The sequence below is a fragment of the Rhinichthys klamathensis genome, unplaced genomic scaffold, assembly GCF_029890125.1.
Source record: "Rhinichthys klamathensis goyatoka isolate OS25496 unplaced genomic scaffold, OSU_Roscu_1.1 h1tg000040l_1, whole genome shotgun sequence".
In the NCBI taxonomy this organism is placed as follows: Eukaryota; Metazoa; Chordata; class Actinopteri; order Cypriniformes; family Leuciscidae; genus Rhinichthys; species Rhinichthys klamathensis.
Window position 1 is genome coordinate 14465207 of NW_026606587.1, and position 26289 is coordinate 14491495.

General features: G+C 39.0%; 1 protein-coding gene across 1 annotated transcript; it reads right to left on the minus strand.

Moving 5' to 3' along the window:
* Positions 1 to 4307: 4307 nt before the first annotated feature.
* Positions 4308 to 25419, minus strand: nadka (NAD kinase a). The gene is made up of 12 exons (XM_056246927.1): positions 25222 to 25419; positions 22482 to 22660; positions 21629 to 21712; positions 16460 to 16589; positions 15871 to 15976; positions 14972 to 15057; positions 14357 to 14459; positions 13550 to 13689; positions 10767 to 10866; positions 6460 to 6617; positions 5761 to 5843; positions 4308 to 4779 (listed from the first exon to the last, which is right to left on the minus strand). The coding sequence occupies exons 2-12, from the start codon at positions 22658 to 22660 to the stop codon at positions 4632 to 4634; spliced, it is 1317 nt and encodes a 438-aa protein (XP_056102902.1). The 5' UTR covers positions 25222 to 25419; the 3' UTR covers positions 4308 to 4631.
* Between the last annotated feature and the right edge of the window lie 870 nt (positions 25420 to 26289).

The window sequence follows — 26289 nt, forward strand, 5'->3', positions numbered from 1 at the left end:
GTATGTTGAGTCAACTCGCTCCCTCTGTCAAGATCGAGGGGTCGAGGGTCTGCCCAAATAAATTCCCTCACCCACTTGTTGACGAAGTTGAACGCACGTCAAAATGGCGGCGTGGATTCCCCTGAGGGGAAGTGCTAGGGGATTTTTTTTTTCTTAATTGAACTTTCAAAATTACAGAATTCAACAGCAAGTTCTTGACACATTAAATTTCTTTTACACATTTTCACATTTTGAAAATGAAACGCGTGCAACAATGGCGGCGGGGAAGTTTGCGAGTGTATACCTAAAAGTGGAGTTAAACATAGTAAAAGAAAAACACAGTTAAACACAGTCCCAGACACATTCACCATGTTGTCATAAATATGTAGCCTAATCTACCAACGTCGCTTCACTGTCATTCATAAATCCTCTCCTGTGGCCTCATGGGATAGTAAAATGTCAATCATACTTCAGAATCTCACCAGAAGTAGATCATCCGGGTGCATTCACCTCTTTTATGAGCACTGTAAATTCATCTCAGACATACTTCTTTTGTCACATAGGCCTATTGTTTTTCACATACTATATAATGGGGAAGTGCGTGATTTCAGATGCAGCCAACATGTACATTTCAGACAGATCCATAGACCACAATGCACCATGATAGTGACATCACAGCAGATTGTGCCTAACTGACCCCCAACCCACACAACTAGTGTATGATATTGGAGTTATTTTTACATTTAACCGCATAATGCCTCAAGCTGACTGATAGTTTATTGTAAATCAGGTTATAGTTATCTTTTAGTATGGTTCCATTTAAACACACTGCAAGGGTTCTGCCAGTAGGACGCGCATGCAACGCAAGCAATGACGTACATCCGAGTAAACAAGACGGAGGGAAGTTACAAGTTAGTGGCAAGGGGTAATCCATCGACCGGAAGTTGAAGCCGGCCGGGTGCCGCCATCCATAGACAGTATAAGAAGTGGACAGAGCCATCTCATTGGAACTCAGTTGAGACAGTTGAAGCCCATTTTTAGCGATTTTTGAGCACTTCCGTTCCTGACGCGCAGACTCAAACCGACTCAAACTAAGCTTGATGACGTGAGCAACCTGTCTGACAGACGTTAATCTTCTAGTGGCTGTGCGTGAAAATTGCCAACGTTAATCTTGCAGAGACGGGGAACTTGAGCAAAGAGTTCTTTGGCGTGAGTGAGCAGGAGTAAGTATTCCGTTGCTTTTATGGACTCATTATCTATGGGCTTCTCTCTTGACGGGACGTCCCCCCGATTGCCTGCGAGCTTCTCCTCCTGTCTGTACGGTCATTTCTGTACAGCGCGACAGAGAGTCGAGTGGTTATGACGCAATCGTTCAGCCTATTTTTACTAAATCTGTTTCTACGGGGCCATAATGTAACATAGAAGGTAATGGAGCCTTTTATACATCGTCGTGTTTCTTTAGAAATAAATAATGGACAAATGGAGTCTTTAAACGCCCCAGATGTAAAGTTATTCGCTGTCAAAGTGACGCCAAAATGAATGGGAGTCAATGGAAATGCTAACGCAAGTGAAGTTCTGCTACACGATGGCGGCCAAGGGGACATCCATCGACCGGAAGTTGAAGTCGGCCGGGTGCCGCCATGTTGTAGCAGAACTTCACTTGCGTTAGCATTTCCATTGACTCCCATTCATTTTGGCGTCACTTTGACAGCGAATAACTTTACAGAAACAGATTTAGTAAAAATAGGCTAACGATTGCGTCATAACCACTCGACTCTCTGTCGCGCTGTACAGAAGTTACCGTACAGACAGGAGGAGAAGCTCGCAGGCAATCGGGGGGACGTCCCGTCAAGGGAGAAGCCCATAGATAATGAGTCCATAAAAGCAACGGAATACTTCCTCCTGCTCACTCACGCCAAAGAACTCTTTGCTCAAGTTCCCCGTCTCTGCAAGATTAACGTTGTCAATTTTCACGCACAGCTACTAAAAGATTAACGTCTGTCAGACAGGTTGCTCACGTCATCAAGCTTAGTTTGAGTCGGTCTGAGTCTGCGCGTCAGGAACGGAAGTGCTCAAAAATCGCTAAAAATGGGCTTCAACTGTCTCAACTGAGTTCCAATGAGATGGCTCTGTCCACTTCTTATACTGTCTATGGTTAGTGGCCCTAAAAAAAAAAGTTAGTGGCCCTGTCCCAAATGGCACCCTAAGCCCTCGCGATCTTATACACTTTCATGACGTATGACGCTTTGCCTGTCGGGAAGAAGTCTGCTACGGATCTCGGCACATCGAGGGCGCATAGGGGACGCTCGGAAGCACACTTTTAAAACCTAAAATGACAAATGGGACACCATTCAGTCTCGTGGATTTCACGATCACTCGGCCATCAAGTCCATTAATGCTGCCTTCACATGCTATCGGAATTATCGTACTAGTTTTCTAGTTAAAAAATCGGACATGGACGAGTCAGAATGACCTCTGAAGTCAAAATTTGAATGCAATGAGCTCGTAATCATGACTTCAGAAGTGGGAAGTAGGAAATTTCCGATAATTAAGGCTGCGTTCCAGTCCACTATTATACACGCACTTGCGAACTTCCCTAAGCACTTCCCCTCGGGGGAATCCCTGCCACCATTTTGAAGTGCGTTCCACTTAGTGAAGTGGACGAGGGAAGTTTATATGGACAGTCTACTTCATATGTACACTTCAGAGAGCGCCATATACCACAATGCAACACGATTGTGACGTCGCCGCAGATCTCGTCTAATCACCACCACCACAAACAACTCGATGATATATTAATTATATTTTTTTTCATTTAAAACAGCCCAAACACACCTACATACATTTGGATGCCGCATTAAACAAATTCTTAAAGGGGAATTCTTTTAATAATGATAAATCAACTTCAGCTGATTCCAAGAGAACAAGGGCCCATAGCAGTTTCCGCCAGTGGCACTCGTGCAACGTAGGCAATGACGTATATCCGAGTGATCGAGACGGAGGGAAAGTAGCGAGTGAAATTTTGGACTGGAACGCATAAGTCCACAAGACTGTAAGTACATGTGAAGTGTGCAATTTGGGACAGGGCCAAAGTAGGCAAACAAAGCTAATCCATGACACAATTTTCTTTAATTGACCACTAAGAGAAAGTGGAATTTTATTGTCTTAGGTGAATTATGAAAAATAATGATTCATAAAATAGAATGAGTTTAATGGTGTCACAATAAAAGAGCAAAAAAAAAAAAGAAATAAAAAAGGAATATGTCAGTCTATCAACTACAATGAATTCTCATTTCTCTAAGTTTGTAAAGGATGCAGTTATGTCTCAAGTTCATTAAAAATATATTATTGTCACTTACAAATTTGTTATGGCAAATACACATTTGGCAGCTACAAAACCAACCTTTGAAAACAGAAAGAGACGAGGATAAACAGATTATTTTTTTTATTTTTTTTGCTATGAAAATGTTCTTTTTAATAATAAAAAGTTCTGACAGTAAATAAAACCTGGCTTCTGACAGGATGTGGTATAACACAGAAGCAGAGGTCAGATATGATGTAAACAGAGTAAAAGGTCAATGATTAATCGTGAAGCTGTTACAAAATGTTTTATCTCATAAAAAGCTTACATTTCAATTTAAGTACCTATTGAAGAAAAATTGCAAACATCAACCTGAATGATTCTCAGGTCCCTTCATAAGTACGATGGTTATTGATCTGTCCATCTTTAAATACCTTCATAACAGAACTGAAAAAAAAAACACTCACATAATGGACTTTTTTTTTGTAGTGTTCACTTTCCCTGTTGTAGTTTTTAAGAAACTCATTGTTTGACTTCATAGTTAATCCGGCTGCTTGTTGGCCTGTAAGACTACAACGGGACAAAATCCAGTGGAAAAAAAGAAAAATAGCCAATAAATATTCAAGCTCAGATATGTAATATTTCAAAAAACAAGATGTATGATACATTCTAAATATGCCATAAATACATTTCCCCCAAATTACAGACTTTGATGCAATGCTCTATAAGGCACAATATAATCTATTGAAATTCAGTTATTGCTTTAAAGGACCTTGTCAGCCAAAAACTGACAACACATGATACTTCCCCCAAAGTCATAATGGAATGAACAGATGTCAATTAAAAAGTAAACGTACCAATAATATGTGGCCACACATATTGGGGTCATATTTCACCCAAAATTTAAACAAAATAAATGATGCCTTCCTATTTTTTCACACTTTCCCCAAAAATTCTCATTACCATAATGCAAAATAATTGCATTATCCACAAAAAAAAAATGTGTTAACCTCTTAAGTATTTATACATCATGGCTGTAGTAGTTGATCGGTCTTCCATTTATGCATATTTAAATAAAACTATTGTTTTGCAGTAATGTTCTACTGTCATTCAATAATAATGGCTATTACAGTACTGAGAATAATCACAATCATCAGGATTACACACTCAAAAAGTTTTGGGGCAAAGCGGTCACAATGCAAAAAATATTAATGGTCCGAAAAATAGTTGATTTTTTTAAGCAAAATATAATTTTGTAATAATGAGATGGGAGCGGTTTTTGTTTGAATGAGATAGACTGTTAAAAGTCTGTTAAAAGGATGTGTGTTGAGTGATAGTGTTGGGAATGTGTTCAGAACTCTTCCTCCTCAGAACTCAGATGACTCTGTTTCTTGCGGACGTTCCAGTGTAAACATTGAGCCAGACTCTCGAACCAGTCGTTCACCGGATCTCGGAAACAGATGGAAGGAACGGGGAAGCATGAAGACGTGATGGTGATACTAGAAAGTAGAGAGGAAAATCATGCATCGGGTTCACGAGGAATCACTTTGACATGCATGCTTACATCATATCAATGCAAAAACACTGGCGTGACACATAAAAGGCACATTTTCCATGCGAATCAACATTGCTTAGGTAGATTACATACAAATTGTAGTCGGTTATAGATTACAAGTTACATGACAAAAATAGTTAGTAAAGTAATCCATTTAAAGTCCCTCTGTAGTCAATTTTATTCCTTAAAATGACTATTCCTTTGATCACCAAAATTATGCATTTAAATTGAAAAAAAATTCTTCATGCCTTACAATATGCAAATGAGCCCCGCCTCCACTCACTCACAGCAGCTCAGAGATCCTTAAAACTGCAGTGAACCAAAGACAGTGTCAAAAACACGGTTTGAAATCGCTGGTGTTTCTGACGTCACAAACGACCTTGTAACCAATCAGATCAACGTGTGATCGTCAACCAGTGGATCTCTGAGCTGAGTGAGTGAGTGGAGGCGGGGCTCATTTGCATATTCATTGAACCGCGTATACTAAATGAGGCAAGGGTGTCGAGTTACATTCAAGCTATTGTAAGGCATCAAGTCATTTTTCAAGGAAAAACATTTAAATATGTAATTTTGGTGATCAAATATGAGTTTTAAGGGATAAAATGATTGACTACAGAGGGATTTTAACTTAGAAAGAAAAAAGTTGGTGAATCGCATACAGTGCATGTAAATATGAAATTAGGAGAAATTGTAAATTTTAATGTGTTTGATGGACAAAAGCCTTCCAGAGACAGTAAACCATGGTTAAATAACTCCCTGAGTGATAATTCAAATAATAATTAATGTGTTTGTCAGGATCTTATTAAATATGCAGTGTTGCAATGTTGAGAAACACTTCTTAAAGTGAAATGATTTGTGTAGATCCTATTGCTCATGTTGACACCCAGCGTTGAAAGCTTTAAATGTGGAAGCTGAAGTCACGTACCTGTCCCCGTATGCAATCTCCTGGCGTTTCCTTCCATCGAGAGACACCCAGGCCGTGTTTCGGGCATCACGGGTCAGCATAATCTGAAATCACATCAGGGTTCAGTGAAAGTCCTCATGCAGTCCAAGCCCACGAGCAGAGGCTGTGGACCTAAGCCCTTAAAATTACTTAAAATAAGCAAAACAACGGGGCAATTATTGGTTCAAATAAAGTAATAAAAGCAAGTAATCATATGGTTTTATTGAACAACACTGCTTAAAATAAGTGAAAAAAATTATTTACATTATTACTATTAGTATTATTTACAAAATATTTTTTTTCTGTGATTAATTGCGATTAAAATCCCTTTATAAATACATTTAATAATGTAATAATTTCATAGTTAATCTCCAAATGAATGTAGAGACAACATATTTTAAATGCTTGTTTAATGGCATCTTTTAATGAATGAAGGCCAGTCTCACTGAGCTACACGATGTCTCGATGAAAATGATTCCCCCCCCCAATTTTAAACATTAATTATAGCCATTCAACATTACAGTGTCATTGAACTTAAAACAATCCTCACATAAACCCATAATAAATGTCGTATTTACCGTATGTGCCCTTCCAACCCTCACATAAACCCATAATAATGTCATATTTCTGTGATTTCCCTGTGAACAGGTGGTAAACACACAGGCTGGGCGGCGCGCTCACCTTGAGCTCCACGCCGGCCGGCACTACGATGGGTCTGAAGGACAGGGAGTGTGGGCAGATCGGTGTGATCATGATGGCGGGGACGTTCGGGTGGATCATTGAAGCTCCTGCTGCCACTGCGTATGCGGTGCTTCCGGTGGGAGTCGACACGATCACGCCTGAGAGAGGGCAGAGAGGCTTTTATCTTCTTTAAAGACTGTAAATGTTTAGAAAGTCAAATCAGACAAAACGCTTTCCTTGTATTTCCTCATTAGCATTTAGTCTTTTTCAGTACAAATATCTAAACCGATGATGATGGTTTGGTATCTACCTTTGTTTTCAAGTCGCCAAGCGCATTTACATGCACGTTCTTAACCCGATTATGCTTAGGTGTGGTCATGTTAACAAGTCATAAACGGCTTAAAGTCACCCTGTAGTCAATCATTTTATCCCTTAAAACTCAGCAAAAAGTCATATTTAAGCGTTTTTTTCCTTGAAAGAAAAAATTTGTTACGCCTTAAAATAGCTTGAATGTAACTCGACACCCTTGCCTCATTTAGTATGCGCGGTTCTATGAATATGCAAATGAGCCCCGCCTCCACTCACTCACTCAGCTCAGAGATCCACTGGTTGACGATCACACGTTGATCTGATTGGTTACAAGGTCGTTTGTGACGTCAGAAACACCAGCGATTTCAAACCGTGTTTTTGAGACTGTCTTTGGTTCACTGCAGTTTTAAGCAGAAAATACTCAGCAATGCTGTCGACTTATGAACTTACACATGGTGTGTCTTAAAGCATATTAAAAACACCACATACACATATAAACAACGGTTTGAAATCGCTGGTGTTTCTGACGCCACAAACTACCTTGTAACCAATCAGGTCAAGGTGCCGGCAGGCTTTCGCATATCATTAACAGTGAAGTAGGAGGGGAGTCTCCAGAGAAGCAGGTTATCCCGGTATATTTTTCTGTTGATAAATCGGGTAGATTTAGCAATATAGCGAGTGAATTATGTATGTGATGTATATTTCAATGTTATGATGAACTATATGCCTTTCTCCACTCATGTTCTGAGTTGTTCAAAGCGTTTCGTATACTGATGTTTATAAGGCTGCTGTGTGACTGAGATGCGAACGGGAACATGGTGTGTGTAACATTAGCAACACATTATTAGCGGTTTGATAACATAGTCAAGCAAAATGCTAATCAATTTATTAATTACCGTTATGTGTCCGACGTTGTAAAGAGCGATACCATTGTGCAGCGATTACTTCAGTAAGTTGGCCGAGTGGATCTCTGAGCTGAGTGAGTGAGTGGAGGCGGGGCTCATTTGCATATTCATAGAACCACGTATACTAAATGAGGCAAGGGTGTCGAGTTACATTCAAGATATTTTAAAGGCATGATGATTTCTTTTCAAGGAAAAAAACATTTAAATATGACATTTTGGTGATCAAAGATTAAGGGATACAATTATTGACTACAGGGGGACTTTAAGTGAACATAAACAGTTGTGACACATTTAAACGACATATTCTTCATGCCTTTAAATAGCTTGAATGTAACTCTAATGTAAGACTAAAATTTAGGATCAGTAAGATTAGCTTATTCCTCATTTCAAAAACAACTTGTTTAAAACGAAGTACTTCTCTTTAATCTTTTCACTACTTTAGGTCCACAAGAGAAATATTACGAAAATAACTGAAGAACTAAAGTAGATTCGGCTCTCATCGTCTCTGAGAGAACATGCACCGTTAATGCAGCGTCACATGATTTTACTTTCACTTTCTGTAGTGAATAATTGACAGGGGTTTCAGACTTCTCCACCGGCATAACTTTTTTTTTTTAAGTAAACTTAAACTTCCTGTCTAACAGGTAGGAAATATACAGAAATTGAATAAGGTTATCAAACAGTCTGCACTGCATACACTATAAATTAAATATAGACTAATCCTTATTAAAGCTACAAAAGTTATTTAGTCAAGAGCAGTGAGTAATTTTCTCTGTTATCTTTGTTCTTTGATTAACTTTACTGACAGAAAGCTTTATTGGCTGCTGGCCCTTTAAGAGCAGCCGCTGCTGACAGAGACGCGGTCTCACACTCATTCTCTCACGACTCTTCACGTTTATTTAAGACTTTGGTTAACTCATTTAAGGCTGCTCTTATGAGGATACTCGACAAAACTGACAGTTTGGCATAGAAGTGACTTAAACTGTAATTCATCGACTGTCCACTAGAGACCGGCTGCAAAAGAGAGTCAATCCCATAAACCCCCATGTTAAAATGCCCAACTTTACAGCAGAAAAATACATGTTTACAGCCTGTTGCAAAAAGTGGTTTTGGTCTATATAGCTAATTTTGCCCTTCATGACAACTGTGAATTTTATAACTCATCCGTTTAAATTATATTAAAACTTATACACGAATAGGAGAGTGGTCATATAATGTAACGCTAGCCAAAAGATGACAGAAAAACAGATGCTGCGTTAATTGCGTTAAATATTTTCAACGCGTTAAACTGTAAAAATGAATCGCATGCGTTAACACGTCAACCATACTTAAAATACATAATATAAAATGTACTTTACGCATTATAACAAGTGCCTGCAGAGGGCGCCAGCGGCCTGGTGATTGTTGTCACTAGTGATGGGAAGGTCGGATCATTTTACAGACTCGGATCTTTGAATCTCGTTCATCAAAATGAATAATCTTTTTTCAAGTCATTTTGTTAATTTCAGCAGAATATAACTAAAATGTTACATGTTAATAGCCAAACTCCTCAACGCATCTACTTATGAAACGTTAATCACATTTCGAATAAGAAAACACTATAATACAGCCAAGGTGTTAATTCACCTGCACCTCCCGGTCCGAGTCGCTCGCCCTTTTGTTTTGTCCCGTCACATCCCCAGTCTGAAGCTATACAGTCTGTACCGGAGACAGAAATGATCAGTTCACATCTCGAGTCTTCAGCTCCGAGTCGTTCGTTCTTTTGTCATGTCACCTCTTCCCGGCTCAGTATCTTGCAACAAATACAACACTTTCTCCATCATACGGATAAAGTTTAAAGCATTAACCATCTCTTTATTACCATATTCAATGTTATGGAAAAGAACCATCAGATCAGAATCACAAATTTATAAATAAGAACTAAAAAAGCTACAGTTTGAGACCAGAAACGCATCACATAACTGTATTAATAATTTAAAAAAATAACTAAGAGCTTGTTTGTATGGAAGGTTGGGAGTTATGGTTTCCAATACAACAATAGAACGAACGACTCGAAGACTCTGGAGGTGAACTAATCATTTCTGTTTCCGGTACAGAGCCTATAGGATGTTGCGCATGCGCGGTAAACACAAAATGAACGAATCACTCTCGGAGTCAACTCGACGTTCTCGAGTCATATTAAAGATTCATTCGAAATCTTTAATATTTGGCGACTTCTGATACTTATGAAAGAAATACAACATGTGGACATCAAAGCATGCAATGCAAATGTTGAAACGCTGAAATCGCGATGAACAACAATTTAGAAACATACTGATGTATTCTCCTGTGTTGGCGTAGGTCTATAAATGATTCACCTTACAAATCTGATGAAGTGGCGCATGTTGCGTTCCCAGATGAACATTATAAGCAACCCAAACGCACAGCATATGCGTAAATAATAATAATCTTTTACATTGTAATCCTTTTATTTTTAATATTTGGCTAGTTTTTGTGCTGCTGCGCGTTCCTGTATGTGTAATAAGCAGTGTGGGTGTGTGTAATAAGCAGAGTGTGCGTGAGTTGTGGACCCGCCGATAGGCTCATATTACTAACGCGCTCCTTAAATAACAAAATAACCGTATTACTGTGAAAAATAACCGTATCACTGTGCATCAAGTGCTGAGGAAGAGCTGAGATTCAGATATGCTAATGGAAGTTTGGTTTCCAATACGCGCTGTAAGTGGTCGACCAATCACAACAGACTGGGCCGTCTGACCAATCAGAGCAGAGCAACTCAGAAAGGCGGAGTTTAGAGAGACTGAATCCTTGATCGAACCGTTTCAGACACTGTGAGAAAAGAGCTGATGCTGCAATGGAGATTATGAGTGTTTTTTTTTACCTTGGATGCATGTAAACCTATTGTAGGAGACTCCAAAACAAAACTAGGGACCTTTAGATAGCATAATAGGGGAACTTTAAACGTAAATTAATCCATTAAGGATGTAGTTTTTTTTTTTTTACAGGAAACACACAGAAAGATAAAGGTATAATAGACTATGTCGACATGTCACGACATGAGTAATTCACTGGATTACACTGGTTCACACTAACCGTCTCCCTGAACGGTGGTGATCAGGTGACCATCCAGAAACAAGTCCAAATTAGAGAGGTAGGACGATGGACCTCTGTCTACAACAACTTCATTCAGCACCTGATAGAGGAAGACAGATTTATTATTTACAGAAAATATCACAACAGCTTTACACATGAAAATATCGGAAAGCAACAAATAAAACAATTGAATAACTGCCCAAAAAGTAACCAGTCTGAAGTAAAGAATATCATTGTTCAAGTTGGTGATATTAACATGATATCAGATTAAGGATTAAGTGGACCTATTGTGCAAAAATCACTTTTACTTGGTGTTTGAACATAAACGTGTGTCAGCAGTGTGTACACAACCACCCTATAATGGTAACAATCCACCCACTCCTTTTATTATATTCTCCATAAATCATAAACAGTGACTCAAAACGAGTCGTTCGCGTTTTCTATACATTGTGTCGCCACGATGTAACAGACCCCGCCCACGATCCTGTATCAATGAACACAGAACACGTTTTTCCATCTCACTTGTCCATTGCTTTTCTATGCAAACGTGCAGTAAACGAGCTGTAAAGGCCCCGCCCTCTTCTGACTGGAATAACCTTCCTCTTTTCTTGAGGTCTATTTCCACAATTGGCTTATTCAAATCGTCACTTTTTCTTTTCTTAAAACTACATGTTCTTGTCATTAGGGACACCAATGGTATTTACATATAAATGATTTATGTAGAAAACATTTAGTAGTATCTATACAATTATGATTTTCTTTGTCTTTTTTTCTTTATCTTGATTTCTTTGGGAGATGTGACGTTATCCTGCATGTTACATTTTGTTATAAGGCAAATCGATAAATGATGCATTAGTTTAATGCATTTGGCTGACTATGTGTTAATATACTTTAATATGTGTGCTATTGTAATTGTGGGGTACGGGCAGGTGAGCGAGTTATTATTTTGTGCATATGTCTGTGTTTATATTGTGTTTATGTTTTTTTTAGTGCTGTCAAACGATTAAAATATTTAATCGCGATTAATCGCATTAATGCCATAGTTAACTCACGATTAATCGCAATTAATCACACATTTTTATCTGTTCTAAATGTCTCTTGATTTCTTTTTGTCCCATTATTTTTTTCTCATTTTAATGCTCTTATCAACATGGAAAAGTGGATCGGCTTGCTTTGTGCAAATGTTTTTTATTGAAAACAACATTGGCATTTACTGTGTTCAATTTCACACTAACATTCTCACTTGGAGCAAATAATCTCTCACACAATGTAACACTGTCCATCAATAAACGGGTGAAAGAAATACTGACGAGGTCCTGATATTGACGAGGGGGCGGAGAATTCGCATCAGCTGTGTGTGTGTGTGTGTGTGCTTGGCCATCAAGTGGTGTTTCAGACTGGACGTGCTGCGATGATGATAGCTCAGTTCACAACGACAAAACACACAGATAACTTTGGTCTTGTCAATGGGACCATTTGGCAACTTTTTAAAAGTAAACTTTCAATTCAGGATCTTATTGGCATCCATTTCGGCGTCTCGAGCTCGTCATCCGCTCAAAACGTAACGATAACCAACCATTTCGCCGGCTCGCAAGCCTAAACAAGTGTGTGCGTCGTGCCTGTTGTTTTGTTTCCGGTCTAGCTAGATCCGCTTGCGCTTTGGTCGACGAATTAACAAAACGTCCTCGCGCGGCACAAGCCATTGAAATGAATGGGTTTCACCGCGCAGCGCCGCGTCCTGATGCAAAAGCATGTGAAAAAAAACTGCAAAGTTTGCTAGGCCAAAAAGACCGTTAATCGCGCGATAAAAAAATTAACGCCGTTAAAATGGGTTTGCGTTAATGCCGTTAATAACGCGTTTAACTGACAGCCCTAGTTTTTTTGTATATGTACCGTGTGTTTAACCTTTGTGTCTGTATGTTGCAGGACCCCCTTGAAAATGAGATGTTACATCTCAAGGGGTTATCCTGAAATAAATTCAAATTCAATTCTGGAAAGGGGGCGGGAGAAGCAGCTCATTTGCATTTAAAGACACACACACACAACAGCACGTTTATGCTTTCACACATAAAGTAGCATTTTTGAGCATGGTATAATAAATGCTCTGTGGAGCTGAAACTTCACATACACATTCTGGGGACGCCTGAGACTTATATTACATCTTGGCCCCTAATAGGTCCCCTTTAAAATCAATTAGTCAGTTGGCTGGCAGAAAGACAAGTAACTACTGAGAAAGCCTTTTATTATTAAGGGTCATATACACCAGGCATTTCTTAGTGACATGGACATATACTGTAGTTGTTAATCTTAGGCCTTCTGACAGAGATATTCAACAAGTAAATATGCTAAATGGCCTTTCAGTACATGATACTATCAGTCCACACACACATCATTTCTGCATAAGGAAAGGAGAACTGCAAAGAGCAAACTACTGCATTGAATTTGTTACAAAAGTACTGCTTTTATTCAAATAAATGGTTTGACAGCATGCCGTGCTTTACTGTGCAATGTAAGCGTGCAAAATTTCTTGTTTGCAGTGCATGATTATTAAAGAAAGCAATCTCAATGTTTGTAATGTTACAAAACACCATCGAGGAGCACCGCACCATGTTGTGTTACATGTAGGACAATAACAGCTTTTTGCACATATCATCACTTCTTAGTTTTTTGTTATCAGTGATGTGCATTAGGGTATAATTGTTACATCTTGAACAGTTAATGTAACGAGAATACTGGAAAAGAAGTGTAGATCCCTGTATTATAAGAGGAAGTGTGGCACTCACTTGATACTGCATAGTTTTGTGTTTGGGTTCAGAGTCTCCGTTAGTGATGATTAAACTCGATTCCTCCACAGGTGCCTTCTCTCTGCACTCTTTCACTACCTTCACTTGCAGACGACTGCGTAAAATAATCGCAGCATTTCCTACAAACAGAACAAGAAAACACGGCATAAATCCTCTACACATACAACCATTACATTTCTACACTGCATGAAAACAATGCTGTCAGCTGTCTAGGTAGGCAGCAAACTAGATTTTGAAACACAGCTATGGTTGTCATGAAAAGAGGGACGGTGTGAACCCAAACAAGCCATAATAAAGAATTTGATCAGTCACGGTTTATTTCAATAGTCCACTTTAGACATTCTACTAACTATAAGTAACTTTGAAACTACTAACCTGAACCCTAACAGTCTACTAATACTCTAATGAGAGTTAGATGACATGTAGTTGCAAAGTTACTAAAGTAAGACCATCGAAATAAAGTGTAACCATTTGATTTTACATGCTGAACTTCAAAAATCACTCTAAAATCTATTAGATTGAACTGATGTCTATTGTTGGTCCCACTCCCAGGTAAAGCAGTTTTCATAAAGCAATTTACCTTACTACTCTGTGACACAAGAGCAATAGCATTCCTATAAATGGATACTTTAGCACAATACAGTTGCAGAAGTGTAAAGATTATTGAAAGAAACCAGATGGGAATGTCCAATATTTCAGACCCTTTTGACAACCGGGAACCTGAGAAAAGTGTCACAAATATAAACTGTGAAAAACCAGATGTCCTCTTACTGTGTAATGACTTACCTTCTATAACCTGGTTGACCTGAGATTGGTATGTGTCGAAGTTAAATGGTGTAAGAAATCCCAGAGAACCCAAATGGAAGGCCATGACAGGAGGCACACTCTCCTACACACACACACACACACACACACACACACACACACACACACACACACACACACACACACACACACACACACACACTTATATTTAGGCTTTTAAAGGGTGTTCACAGTGACAGCAATTTGCAGTAACAAAGCTACAAAAAGTCACTCAATTTCAATTTGAGTTTGCAATCTCTGGCAACATAAACAACATAAGGTGAGCATGTACAATGCATGTACATGTACATGGCAATGACCAGGGGTGCAAAATACATTGAAAAAAAAAATAATCAAGATTATGATTACGGATGCCATGATTAACAAAGAGTGACACTTCCATTTACGTCACCTCCTGATGTGTTTAAGGTTTATATTTACAATGAGTGAGTGTTTGCACGGACTCACTGACTCACTGACTCACTGACTTAACATATTTTTTTGTCAGTACACTTAGATTCTCATTATTCTTTGTCAGTACACTTAGATTCTCATTATTCTGTAAATATTATATTAATTAAGAAAAGATTTTCAAACCTGGAAAAGAGAGGAGGCATACAGCAAAGTCCCATCTCCTCCCAAGCAAATGATGAAGTCGACACAATTGGAAATATCATCATAATCTATGAAACATGTCACATGTAAATTTTACACATTACATCTTTACTCAGGAACACTTCATTTTTTTAAGTCCTAAGCAGATTTTATAAATCACTGCAATGGTTTTCCTTAAATATTGGAGAACAGTCGTCAACTAAATGTAGCTGCCTATTTCTGTCAATTCAAGATCGATTATACTGTAGTTTAACTACTTTGAATTAACTGCTTAAAGTCCCCCTGTAGTGAAAATCGAGTTTCTAACGTTGTTTATATGTCTATGTGGTGTTTATAATATGCTTTAAGACAAACCATGTGTAAATTCATAAGTCGACAGCATTGCTGAGTATTTTCTGCTTAAAACTGCAGTGAACCAAAGACAGTCTCAAAAACACGGTTTGAAATCGCTGGTGTTTCTGACGTCACAAACGACCTTGTAACCAATCAGATCAACGTGTGATCGTCAACCAGTGGATCTCTGAGCTGAGTGAGTGAGTGGAGGCGGGGCTCATTTGCATATTCATAGAACCGCGAATACTAAACGAGGCAAGGGTGTCGAGTTACATTCAAGATATTTTAAGGAAAAAAAACATTTAAATATGTAATTTTGGTGATCAAATATGAGTTTTAAAGGATAAAATGATTGACTACTGAGGGACTTTAATTGTAACAGTTTCAAAGTAGCACATTACGTGGTTGTGTACAAGTCATTGAAATATATTCAACTGACAGCACACAATTTGTTAATATTCTATTATTAATAATCAATGCACACTGAAGCGCACACACACAAACAAATTACACGAGGTATAACAAAGTACTTTTGGATAAATCCTCACCTTCTCTAAAAGTGCAAAAGTTCTTCTTGACGGAGACAAAGCTCTCATTAGCAATGGCTGGATCTTCAATGACTTTTCTCTCCACATAAACAATCATATTTTTTTGCTAGAAGCCATTGATGCAGAGAACAAACACAACGACAGAAAAGAGCAAATATGAACAGATGTCAGGAAACATTATGCTTTGATTTACTCAATTGATTTGAACTAAAAAAAAAAACACTTAATGCAATCAATGACATACCAAAGATGCTCATTCAAATTTGCCAAAAATTCACAAACAGGTGTGGCCTTTAGGAATGTGCATATTACACAGGATTGCTGGCTGGTACACCGGTTCATCCAGTATACTGGTCTCAATTTCGCGTATAATATGCATTTTTTAAATGATTTTAAAAAATGATTTTAAATACCAGTGCGTTGCTGAAACAGTTTCTGCATCTATTCAATGGCCACGAAGATCGCAATATTGTGAGGGAACCTCTAATAACTGCAGATCATCATCAGCACTGCTTTCCATTGAACCATCTTTCCCTTTGATGCACACTCTCAACGGCCACATCTGCATTTCTTTATTCGGTCTTCTCACCTGTGTCAGAAAAACGCAGAGCTCTTTGAAAGGCTGTAGCAGACTGGCGTCTCTGATTTTCTTTATAATAAGGACACTTTTGGGTGGCTTGTTCCATGTCAACCTCTGACTGGCTGGATCTTGTATATGCCTGAATGAATAGATATGAACAACACACTTTTGTCAATATAGTAGGGGTGTAAAAATACCCTCGTGTCACGATTCGATACAATATTATTGCGGTTTTCCAAGACATATGATAAAAGGTTAACAAAAAATGCACTGTTGATTAAAATGATACATTTGGTTTTACATTGTGTGTGTAAATGAATAGACTTGCTGCTGGAAACCCAAAGCACAGGACAATAGAGACACCAGAATAAACATATTCATGATTCTGAAGCTGAAAATACAGAATTATTTTAGATGAATATGCTTGAACTCTGTCACCGACTAGATATATTTTAAATAATGTCGGCCATTTTTACTGGTAACATCAGACATTTGGCATTATCACAATCAGGACCCACAAATATTCCCCCATTGCATTAATATACATTATATATGGTAGTTTAATGTAGTACTGACACTAAAAATTGATTTTTTTTTTTTTCACAGTAATTTTCATTTTTGGTGAATTATACACAATACATATTGTCACCATCCACGATACATAATGTTGCATTTTTGTATTGAGATATACACTCACCTAAAGAATTATTAGGAACACCTGTTCAATTTCTCATTAATGCAATTATCTAATCAACCAATCACATGGCAGTTGCTTCAATGCATTTAGGGGTGTGGTCCTGGTCAAGACAATCTCCTGAACTCCAAACTGAATGTCAGAATGGGAAAGAAAGGTGATTTAAGCAATTTTTAGCGTGGCATGGTTGTTGGTGCCAGACGGGCCGGTCTAAATATTTCACACTCTGCTCAGTTACTGGGATTTTCATGCACAACCATTTCTAGGGTTTACAAAGAATGGTGTGAAAAGGGAAAAACATCCAGTATGCGGCGGTCCTGTGGGCGAAAATGCCTTGTTGATGCTAGAGGTCAGAGGAGAATGGGCCGACTGATTCAAGCTGATAGAAGAGCAACTTTGACTGAAATAACCACTCGTTACAACCGAGGTATGCAGCAAAGCATTTGTGAAGCCACAACACGCACAACCTTGAGGCGGATGGGCTACAACAGCAGAAGACCCCACCGGGTACCACTCATCTCCACTACAAATAGGAAAAAAAGGCTACAATTTGCAAGTGCTCACCAAAATTGGACAGTTGAAAACTGGAAAAATGTCGCCTGGTCTGATGAGTCTCGATTTCTGTTGAGACATTCAGATGGTAGAGTCAGAATTTGGCGTAAACAGAATGAGAACATGGATCCATCATGCCTTGTTACCACTGTGCAGGCTGGTGGTGGTGGTGTAATGGTGTGGGGGATGTTTTCTTGGCACACTTTAGGCCCCTTAGTGCCAATTGGGCATCGTTTAAATGCCACGGCCTACCTGAGCATTGTTTCTGACCATGTCCATCCCTTTATGGCCACCATGTACCCATCCTCTGATGGCTACTTCCAGCAGGATAATGCACCATGTCACAAAGCTCGAATCATTTCAAATTGGTTTCTTGAACATGACAAGGAGTTCACTGTACTAAAATGACCCCCACAGTCACCAGATCTCAACCCAATAGAGCATCTTTGGGATGTGGTGGAACGGGAGCTTCGTGCCCTGGATGTGCATCCCACAAATCTCCATCAACTGCAAGATGCTATCCTATCAATATGGGCCAACATTTCTAAAGAATGCTTTCAGCACCTTGTTGAATCAATGCCACGTAGAATTAAGGCAGTTCTGAAGGCGAAAGGGGGTCAAACATAGTATTAGTGTGGTGTTCCTAATAATCCTTTAGGTGAGTGTATTGTGACACAATATATTGTTACACCCCTACAATATAGTGTTGTTACATTTAACACTTGAAGCTCAATGGGTGATGAAAGAATAACTAAACATGTTAAGGATTAAAGAGTTTTTTTTACATGCAACTGATCATGGTGCTGTAAAACACAAACATACTATAAAAACTGACTTCCTTGTAAGTCCAAGAAGAGATCTTATTGAAACCAGGCTGACTCATTTACTTCCTTGTGTTTTTATAACGTAATAGAGATCAGCAGAGTGAGTAACAACAGCTACACCATTGCATTTAAGTGCAGTAATAAGGACAGACAGGAGAATTACTCAAATCTAAATCACTGCAATTGAAAATGACATTAAGGATCCAAAGGAATTAGAAGAGCGGCTGTTTATTTTCAATTATGTAAATGTCTAAGTAGAGTATTATTTGTTCTGTAACTGTTCATTTCACTGTGGATTATTTGGTAAACAAGCCACAATTTGGCTCAGGCTTTGCAAACAGACTCTTACAGAAAGATGGTCCTGATAGTAATGCCGCAACAAGTAAGAAACAATGTTAATTCTAATGTGTAATCGGTGATAAGAGATTTCTGATACGCAAAGACTTGTGCACAGTCAGACGTTCTTAGTCACATAATCATCTAATGCTGTTTAAGCATCACTATGACCTGGTTTCACACACAAGCCTTAGATAGATTAAGTCAGGATTAGGCCTTAGTTAAATTCGGATATTTAAGTAGCTTTTATAAACGTTCCTTAGAAAAAAACATTACTGTTGTGCATATGTCAATGCAAGTTGCTTTCAGTTAAGATAGCTCAAACATGCTTTTTAGTCTGAGAACAGAGGGTGTGCGTGTGCCGTCACCGTCGGCCGGAGTGACGGCGGTTACACACACCGAGAGGCAGAAACAGACCGAGTGGCAGAAACACAGACCGGCAGAAACACTGAGTGGCAGAAACACAGAGCGGCAGAAACACCGAACGGCAAAAACACACAGAGCGGCAGAAACACTGAGTGGTAGAAACACACCGAGTGGCAGAAACACTGAGTGGCAAAAACACACCGAGTGGCAGAAACACTGAGCGGCAGAAACACTGAGCGGCAGAAACACTGAGCGGCAGAAACACTGAGTGGCAAAAACACACCGAGTGGCAGAAACACTGAGCGGCAGAAACACTGAGCGGCAGAAACACTGAGTGGCAAAAACACACCGAGTGGCAGAAACACTGAGCGGCAGAAACACTGAGCGGCAGAAACACTGAGCGGCAGAAACACTGAGTGGCAAAAACACACCGAGTGGCAGAAACACTGAGCGGCAGAAACACTGAGCGGCAGAAACACTGAGCGGCAGAAACACTGAGCGGCAGAAACACTGAGCGGCAGAAACACTGAGCGGCAGAAACACTGAGCGGCAGAAACACTGAGCGGCAGAAACACTGAGCGGCAGAAACACTGAGCGGCAGAAACACTGAGCGGCAGAAACACTGAGCGGCAGAAACACTGAGCGGCAGAAACACTGAGCGGCAGAAACACTGAGCGGCAGAAACACTGAGTGGCAAAAACACACCGAGTGGCAGAAACACTGAGCGGCAGAAACACTGAGCGGCAGAAACACTGAGCGGCAGAAACACTGAGCGGCAGAAACACTGAGCGGCAGAAACACTGAGCGGCAGAAACACTGAGCGGCAGAAACACTGAGCGGCAGAAACACTGAGCGGCAGAAACACTGAGCGGCAGAAACACTGAGCGGCAGAAACACTGAGTGGCAAAAACACACCGAGTGGCAGAAACACTGAGCGGCAGAAACACTGAGCGGCAGAAACACTGAGCGGCAGAAACACTGAGCGGCAGAAACACTGAGCGGCAGAAACACTGAGTGGCAAAAACACACCGAGTGGCAGAAACACTGAGCGGCAGAAACACTGAGCGGCAGAAACACTGAGCGGCAGAAACACACCGAGTGGCAGAAACACACCGAGTGGCAGAAACACACCGAGCGGCAGAAACACACCGAGTGGCAGAAACACTGAGCCTAGCCTAGCTTTTACTCAAGCATTAAAACCAATAGAGGTTATACGTGTGGCGTCACCGTCGGCTGGAGTAACTGCTGTTACACACACTGAGTGGAAAACACACAAAACACATCTAAAACGGGAAATAGCTATTAGATTGACTGTATAAATAGATTTGACAAGAAATCTGAGGTATATTTTTACAGACTGCCGAAAGCTACAGAACAGAGAAGCAAATGATCGCTGCGATTCACAGAAACAACTGGATCCACACAGAAAAAGGCGGATTTGCAGTTATTTTGTGTCATTATGCTGAATTTAGGGGTAAAATCATACCCTACTGTACATATTGTTATATATTGACAACTCATCATTTAAATATTTACCATTGTATATTCTGCATAATTGGATGTTTTTAAATAAATGATGTTTTATAAACAAAGTTCGGGAGGAGCACGTTCAAATAATCATTCCAATCAACTGGTCATCAAACAATTACCATGTCTACCCTATCAGCACGAGAAGGAGCATATAAATATTCACTCTGTCAACTCACCTAACATTCCTTGACAGTTTCAGCATCCCTCCACCACCCCGACTCCTCACTCTTGGCTTATCTTATTTATTTATTTCACAGCCAGGAATACGGGGGGAGTGCTCTGGGTTCGGGCCGAACACCTAACTCGGAGCCCTCTCCTCGGACAGCACGCCAAATACGCATTTATTCTATCTGACTTATTTGTAAGTGTGAACTCGTGAAACACTAACAAAAATACAAGTTTTAGTGCTGGACGATATGATGATGTATATAACATTGATGTCAGTGGTCACCCAGATTTAGACCTATATTGTATTTATATAAAGCGTTCACAGGCAAATTTGCTTTATGTATTTCCCCGATGTTGAAATCAGGCACATACAATGTTTTGACTAAACCATCAAAACTGTTCCTCTTACGAGAAATGAAAATCATCTGTTGCGAAAAGCACTACCGTTCAGTGCGGGCTCTCACCAAAATCCCCATTATAATCAACTACGCGGTTTACATTTCACAATGAAACTCTCATTTACATTGTGTTTGTTATGATGAAAGCATTAGTGAAATTGTGAGATCATTGCATTCGTGGTCATAGCAGACATGACTGTGCTGGGCTACAGTCTCAGTGCTGCAACCTTTTATGCTTACTATAGTCAACACTCACAATTATTTAACCTCGGCATCTGCTGTAAAAGGCAACCGTGGTAAAATGACTCACATGACAGCTTTAGGGTTCTTCAGCATGCAGGCTTTGGGCCCAAATGTGGTGACAGGGCTTGGTCCATGAAGTGACTGTGTCCTCCTTTAAAAGAACAGAAAGATGACAAACATGACTATAGCATGGACCTCTGTTTTTAAGCATATAATATAGCTGCAGGCAGCGATAATGGGCCCAAGCACTATGGTACCATCACAAATGCACAGTGAAAACATGCATTTAAATGAAAGAGGACTATGTCTATATCGGTTGTTCTGAAAATAAAATAAAAAGAATGATAATATATACAGTATTCCCCCAGTATATACTAGTTATGAGCTTCAAAAATGGTGCATTAAACTTTTAAAAGACTGCAGTGGTATATAGTGTGGGAAAGTATATATATAAAAAAAAAAAGCAATCTTCCCCTTTACCCACATGACATTCAATATCACAGCACAGAACTAGTACAACATTTTGTAAAGCAGAAGTGTTGCAAGTGTGGAAAGACTGATATAGTTGTGTAAACTATGTGGTAAGATAAGGCATTCGTGTGTTGGATGAAACTATATATACAAAATTGGTGAAATCAGTCTACAGATCAGCTTCCTACCAGGAAACTACTACTGAGAGAAACTGACAGTGACACTAAAATACACTGTAATACATCATCCAAACAGGTGTTTCACTGTCACGGCTATAAGTTGTGTATTAACTCTAAAGTACACCCGATATACTTCCAGCGAAATTGAAGAATGAATTGGTGTGATGTCAAATCCACACACTCCTTTTTTTTATAATCCCCATAAATCACAAACAACAAGCGATTCCAGATAAGCCCCCTTTAAGTCCCTGACAGACAGTCTTGTTTTACCTGAACCTAGCAGAGCAATGTGCTGGTGGCATAGACATACTCCTGGTTTTAGTCCTGTTCCGGAACACTTTCCCACGGAAAGGCTCCTCACCGCTATCACAGGCTGGGCAACACTTGGGAAAAGGCTCTGAGCTCGAATCTGACTTTAGAGTCCATTTAGACTCGCCTGAATTCTCCATCTGGATGGCAAAGTTGGAACAAAAAGACAAAATATGAGTGTCAGTTCACAAATACACTGCATAATACACACAGAAAGACACAGTCTGCCAAGTTTCTCCCAGACTTACACACACTAACATGCAACATGCCGCATTCAGGAAAAAAAACAAAACAACAACACTTAACAGAGAGCAACAATGTTCCACTTCTTGAAATGGTCTATGTTCTGCATACCTATGCGGACACTGTCACTAAGCAAGTTCGTAAGGTCAAAAAGTCAAATAGTTGCTCTCTTTGTGTTGCAAGTATTCAAGTATTTTCTCTTTCTTGCAGATTCAGGAAGCTTTCACACTGGACACGTTTGCTGTGGTCAGAGTCGGAGCACAAGGGTTCCCGATTAAAACTCGATACTGTCGAACCCCGGTGCATTTCATCTTACGTCATCGCAAACGTGCAAAGCACATGATAGAAAACATACAGTGTTTTCTATTAATTTGGTGCTATTATGCACGGCAGAGTGAACGACACTTGAGTTCACAGTATGTGCGTCGCATGAAGGCATTCTTTTGAGAATGATTTCCTATATCACAACTTTTTTACTTTAGTCAAACCAACTTAGATAATTGATGTGGTTCAGATAACAGAGTATGTTGAGTTTCTGTTGATTGAACCAATATCTATTGTATTAACAAAAAAAATTAATTTCAATTTTAAGGCAACCAGATAACTTACTTTTTTAAGTTAACCCAACAATAATTTACAGTGACGACGAGGTGGGAAGTCGTGTTTACGTCGAAGCAAGATGGCGGTGTACCTTCTCTTAATTAACTACACAAAAATACAGCAATAATTTTAAACTCTATTTCTAAAAACATACAAAGAATGTGCATCAGGTTTCTTTTTTTATGTTTTTAATTAGTTTACTAAGCCACTGTAAAGTTTATCATTACATATTATATTATTATATTACAATGCTACTATATTTTGTAAAGGAAATTAGCTGATTTTGTTGTAATTTTGTAAATAAAAAAGCCTGGCAATGTCACTGCTAAATATCTATAAGTATTGTGATATTCCATCACGTTTCTCACTGACACGCCCCCAACTCCCAAATCGGGGCTTAAAGAAAATCCTGAGCTTCTCACTCGTATTGAGACTTGACAATTTAATTCTTAAGACATTCCTCTTTAAACACAATAAGTATCAGCTGTTTGAAAAGTTACCCACATTTGGTTTTCAACCATTGAAAATTGTACAATTTGAACATGGAGCCACATTGAGATCGCCATATCTATAAGACTGAACCATATAGGGCCTTTTAAATGAAAATTAAAAAAGAAAAGTCTATTAAGAATGCGATATCTTTAATATTTTTACAGGCACACAAACTTTGGAAAAAAACAATATTTAGGCTATGGCACTCTGACAGCCATGCAATTATGTTGATAGTTAAAAACGAGATATTTCTATCTTCAACATTATTAGTTCTTCCTATATTCCTCTTTAAAAGAAAAAGCATCAGCTGTATGCAAAGTGACCCACATGTGGTTTTTGAGCACTAAAAATATGATTGAGATGTGAAACGTTGAGATCCCCATATCTCTGGAAATTAACCATATTGAGCCTTAAAACATAAGATACCAAAAGAAAAGTTTGTAAAGAGTTACAATATAAAAGTATATTAATAGATCTTAAATAATTCCTGAGTCACAGGCATGCAAACTTCGGGGTAAAAAACACAAGAAGTGCTTTTTCCTCATTTTCGAACGGTCACTGTTATGCAACAAAGATTGCTCAAGTCAGCAGATTTTACTAATAAACCTACCAACATCAAATAAAGTAATGCTGATGTCATCTTTCTTAAAGGGATAGTTCAGCCAAAAATTAATATTCTGTCATTATTTACTCACCCTCAAGTTTTTCCAAACCTGTATGAATTTCTTTCTTCTGCTGAACACAATTGAAGATGGAGTGAAGAATATTGGTAACCAGTTTACGACACCCATTGACTTCCATAGTAGGAAAAAAATACAATGAAGTTAATTATGACAGAATTTTAATTTTTGGGTGAACTGTCTCTTTAAGTAATTTTTACCCCCTGTAATTTAGGGGTAAAAAGCCTCCAAATCTCATGTGAAAATATGTCATTTTGACTCCCTCTACAAAATAGTGAATTCCTCAGTAAATATACATCCATGACATTTAATATTTTGCCTTTCTTCTTCATTTATGAATTTTTTTCACCAAAATAATGATCAAAATCAAAGATTTAAGCTGGTGAACTCTGGCTCTGGTTGAGATGACACGGATTGACCCAATAGACTGAGCCTTCATTATACTATTACACAAAGCCTGAAAGTTTACACACTGATTGTTCTTTAGTGGAAAATCTTGTTTATAAGCTTGTCTAGACAGCATTTTTGTCGTGATCCGACGTATACACCTGCGATAGCCACAATCATACACGAGCCACAATACGCTATCGCTATAAACGGTTCAGTTTGACAGAAGAGTTATGAAATAAAAGCATTTCAGCATAGGTTTAATGAGTTAGCCGCTAATGAGAGTAACAGTACTGTACCTAACACAGACTCGATCCCGATCCTTTAAAAAAAAACAGCTGATGTTTAGCCCACTGTAAGGCTAACAATAAAGCAGGCGTTGTCCCCTGTGACTCTGGGTGTAGAATAATAATACTTCCATCGCTATATGTTTCTGGACGGATAAAAGGCTAACAGGTTTCAACAGTCTCTCTTCAGCTGTCATATATACACGAGCGAACACTTCCTCGAGATGACATCAAACCTCTGCGCCCATTGGCTCGTTCTGAGAGGCGGGGCTTGGCTTGGCTCATGAATATTCATTGCTTAAAGCAACTTTCACCAAACACAAAGATTACTAATATTTTTTTTAAATACTGTTATTCCCCCACTTTTGAGATGCTAAATCAAAGTTGTTGTTTTTTAATTGCTTGAATAAAATAAAAAAACGTATTAATTAAATGATATATCATAAATAGCCTATAGCCTAATAGCATATTAAGATACACACACACACACACACACACACACACACATATATATATATATAAAGATACACACACACACACACACACACACACACACACACACACACACACACATATATATATATATATATATATATATATATATATATATATAAGATATATACACACACACAAAGCAATGTCTGTGAAGTTTAACCTGCCTCTGAAGTTTAACCTGTGATTCCCATCGGTCCTGGATGGAGTTATGGTTTATGAACCCAGCTGAATGTTAAGTTGGCTGAGACCCAGAGGTGTAAAGTCCAGGGGTCAGAAAGTAAAAGTCCTGCCATTATGTTTATTCCACCCATGAACTCTAATCCATGAACAGCTAATCACTAATTAGTTCTCTCTCCTGGCTGAAGAACTGTGTTAATTAGCAAATCCAGGTGATTGGAACAGGAGGACTTTTACTTTCTGAACCTGGACTGTACACTTCTGTGGAGAACACAAGCAGTTCTGTCTTTACAAGGTTTAGTTGAAGGTGGTCCTCCTTCATCCAGCAAGAAATGTCTGTCAGGCAAGCCGGGATGCGAGCAGCTCCCGTCGGATCATCTGGCTGGAATAAGAGGTAGAGTTGTGTAT

Bases quoted from the DNA above. Each gene is read 5' to 3' on its own strand.
- nadka (XM_056246927.1), bottom strand. From the start codon at position 22,660: ATGGAGAATTCAGGCGAGTCTAAATGGACTCTAAAGTCAGATTCGAGC. The intron at 21,713-22,481 runs GTAAAACAAGAC...GTTCTTTTAAAG, and splicing joins CATTGCTCTGCTAGGTTCAG to GAGGACACAGTCACTTCATG. The intron at 4,780-5,760 runs GTACGTGACTTC...TCTACTTTCTAG, and splicing joins GAGATTGCATACGGGGACAG to TATCACCATCACGTCTTCAT.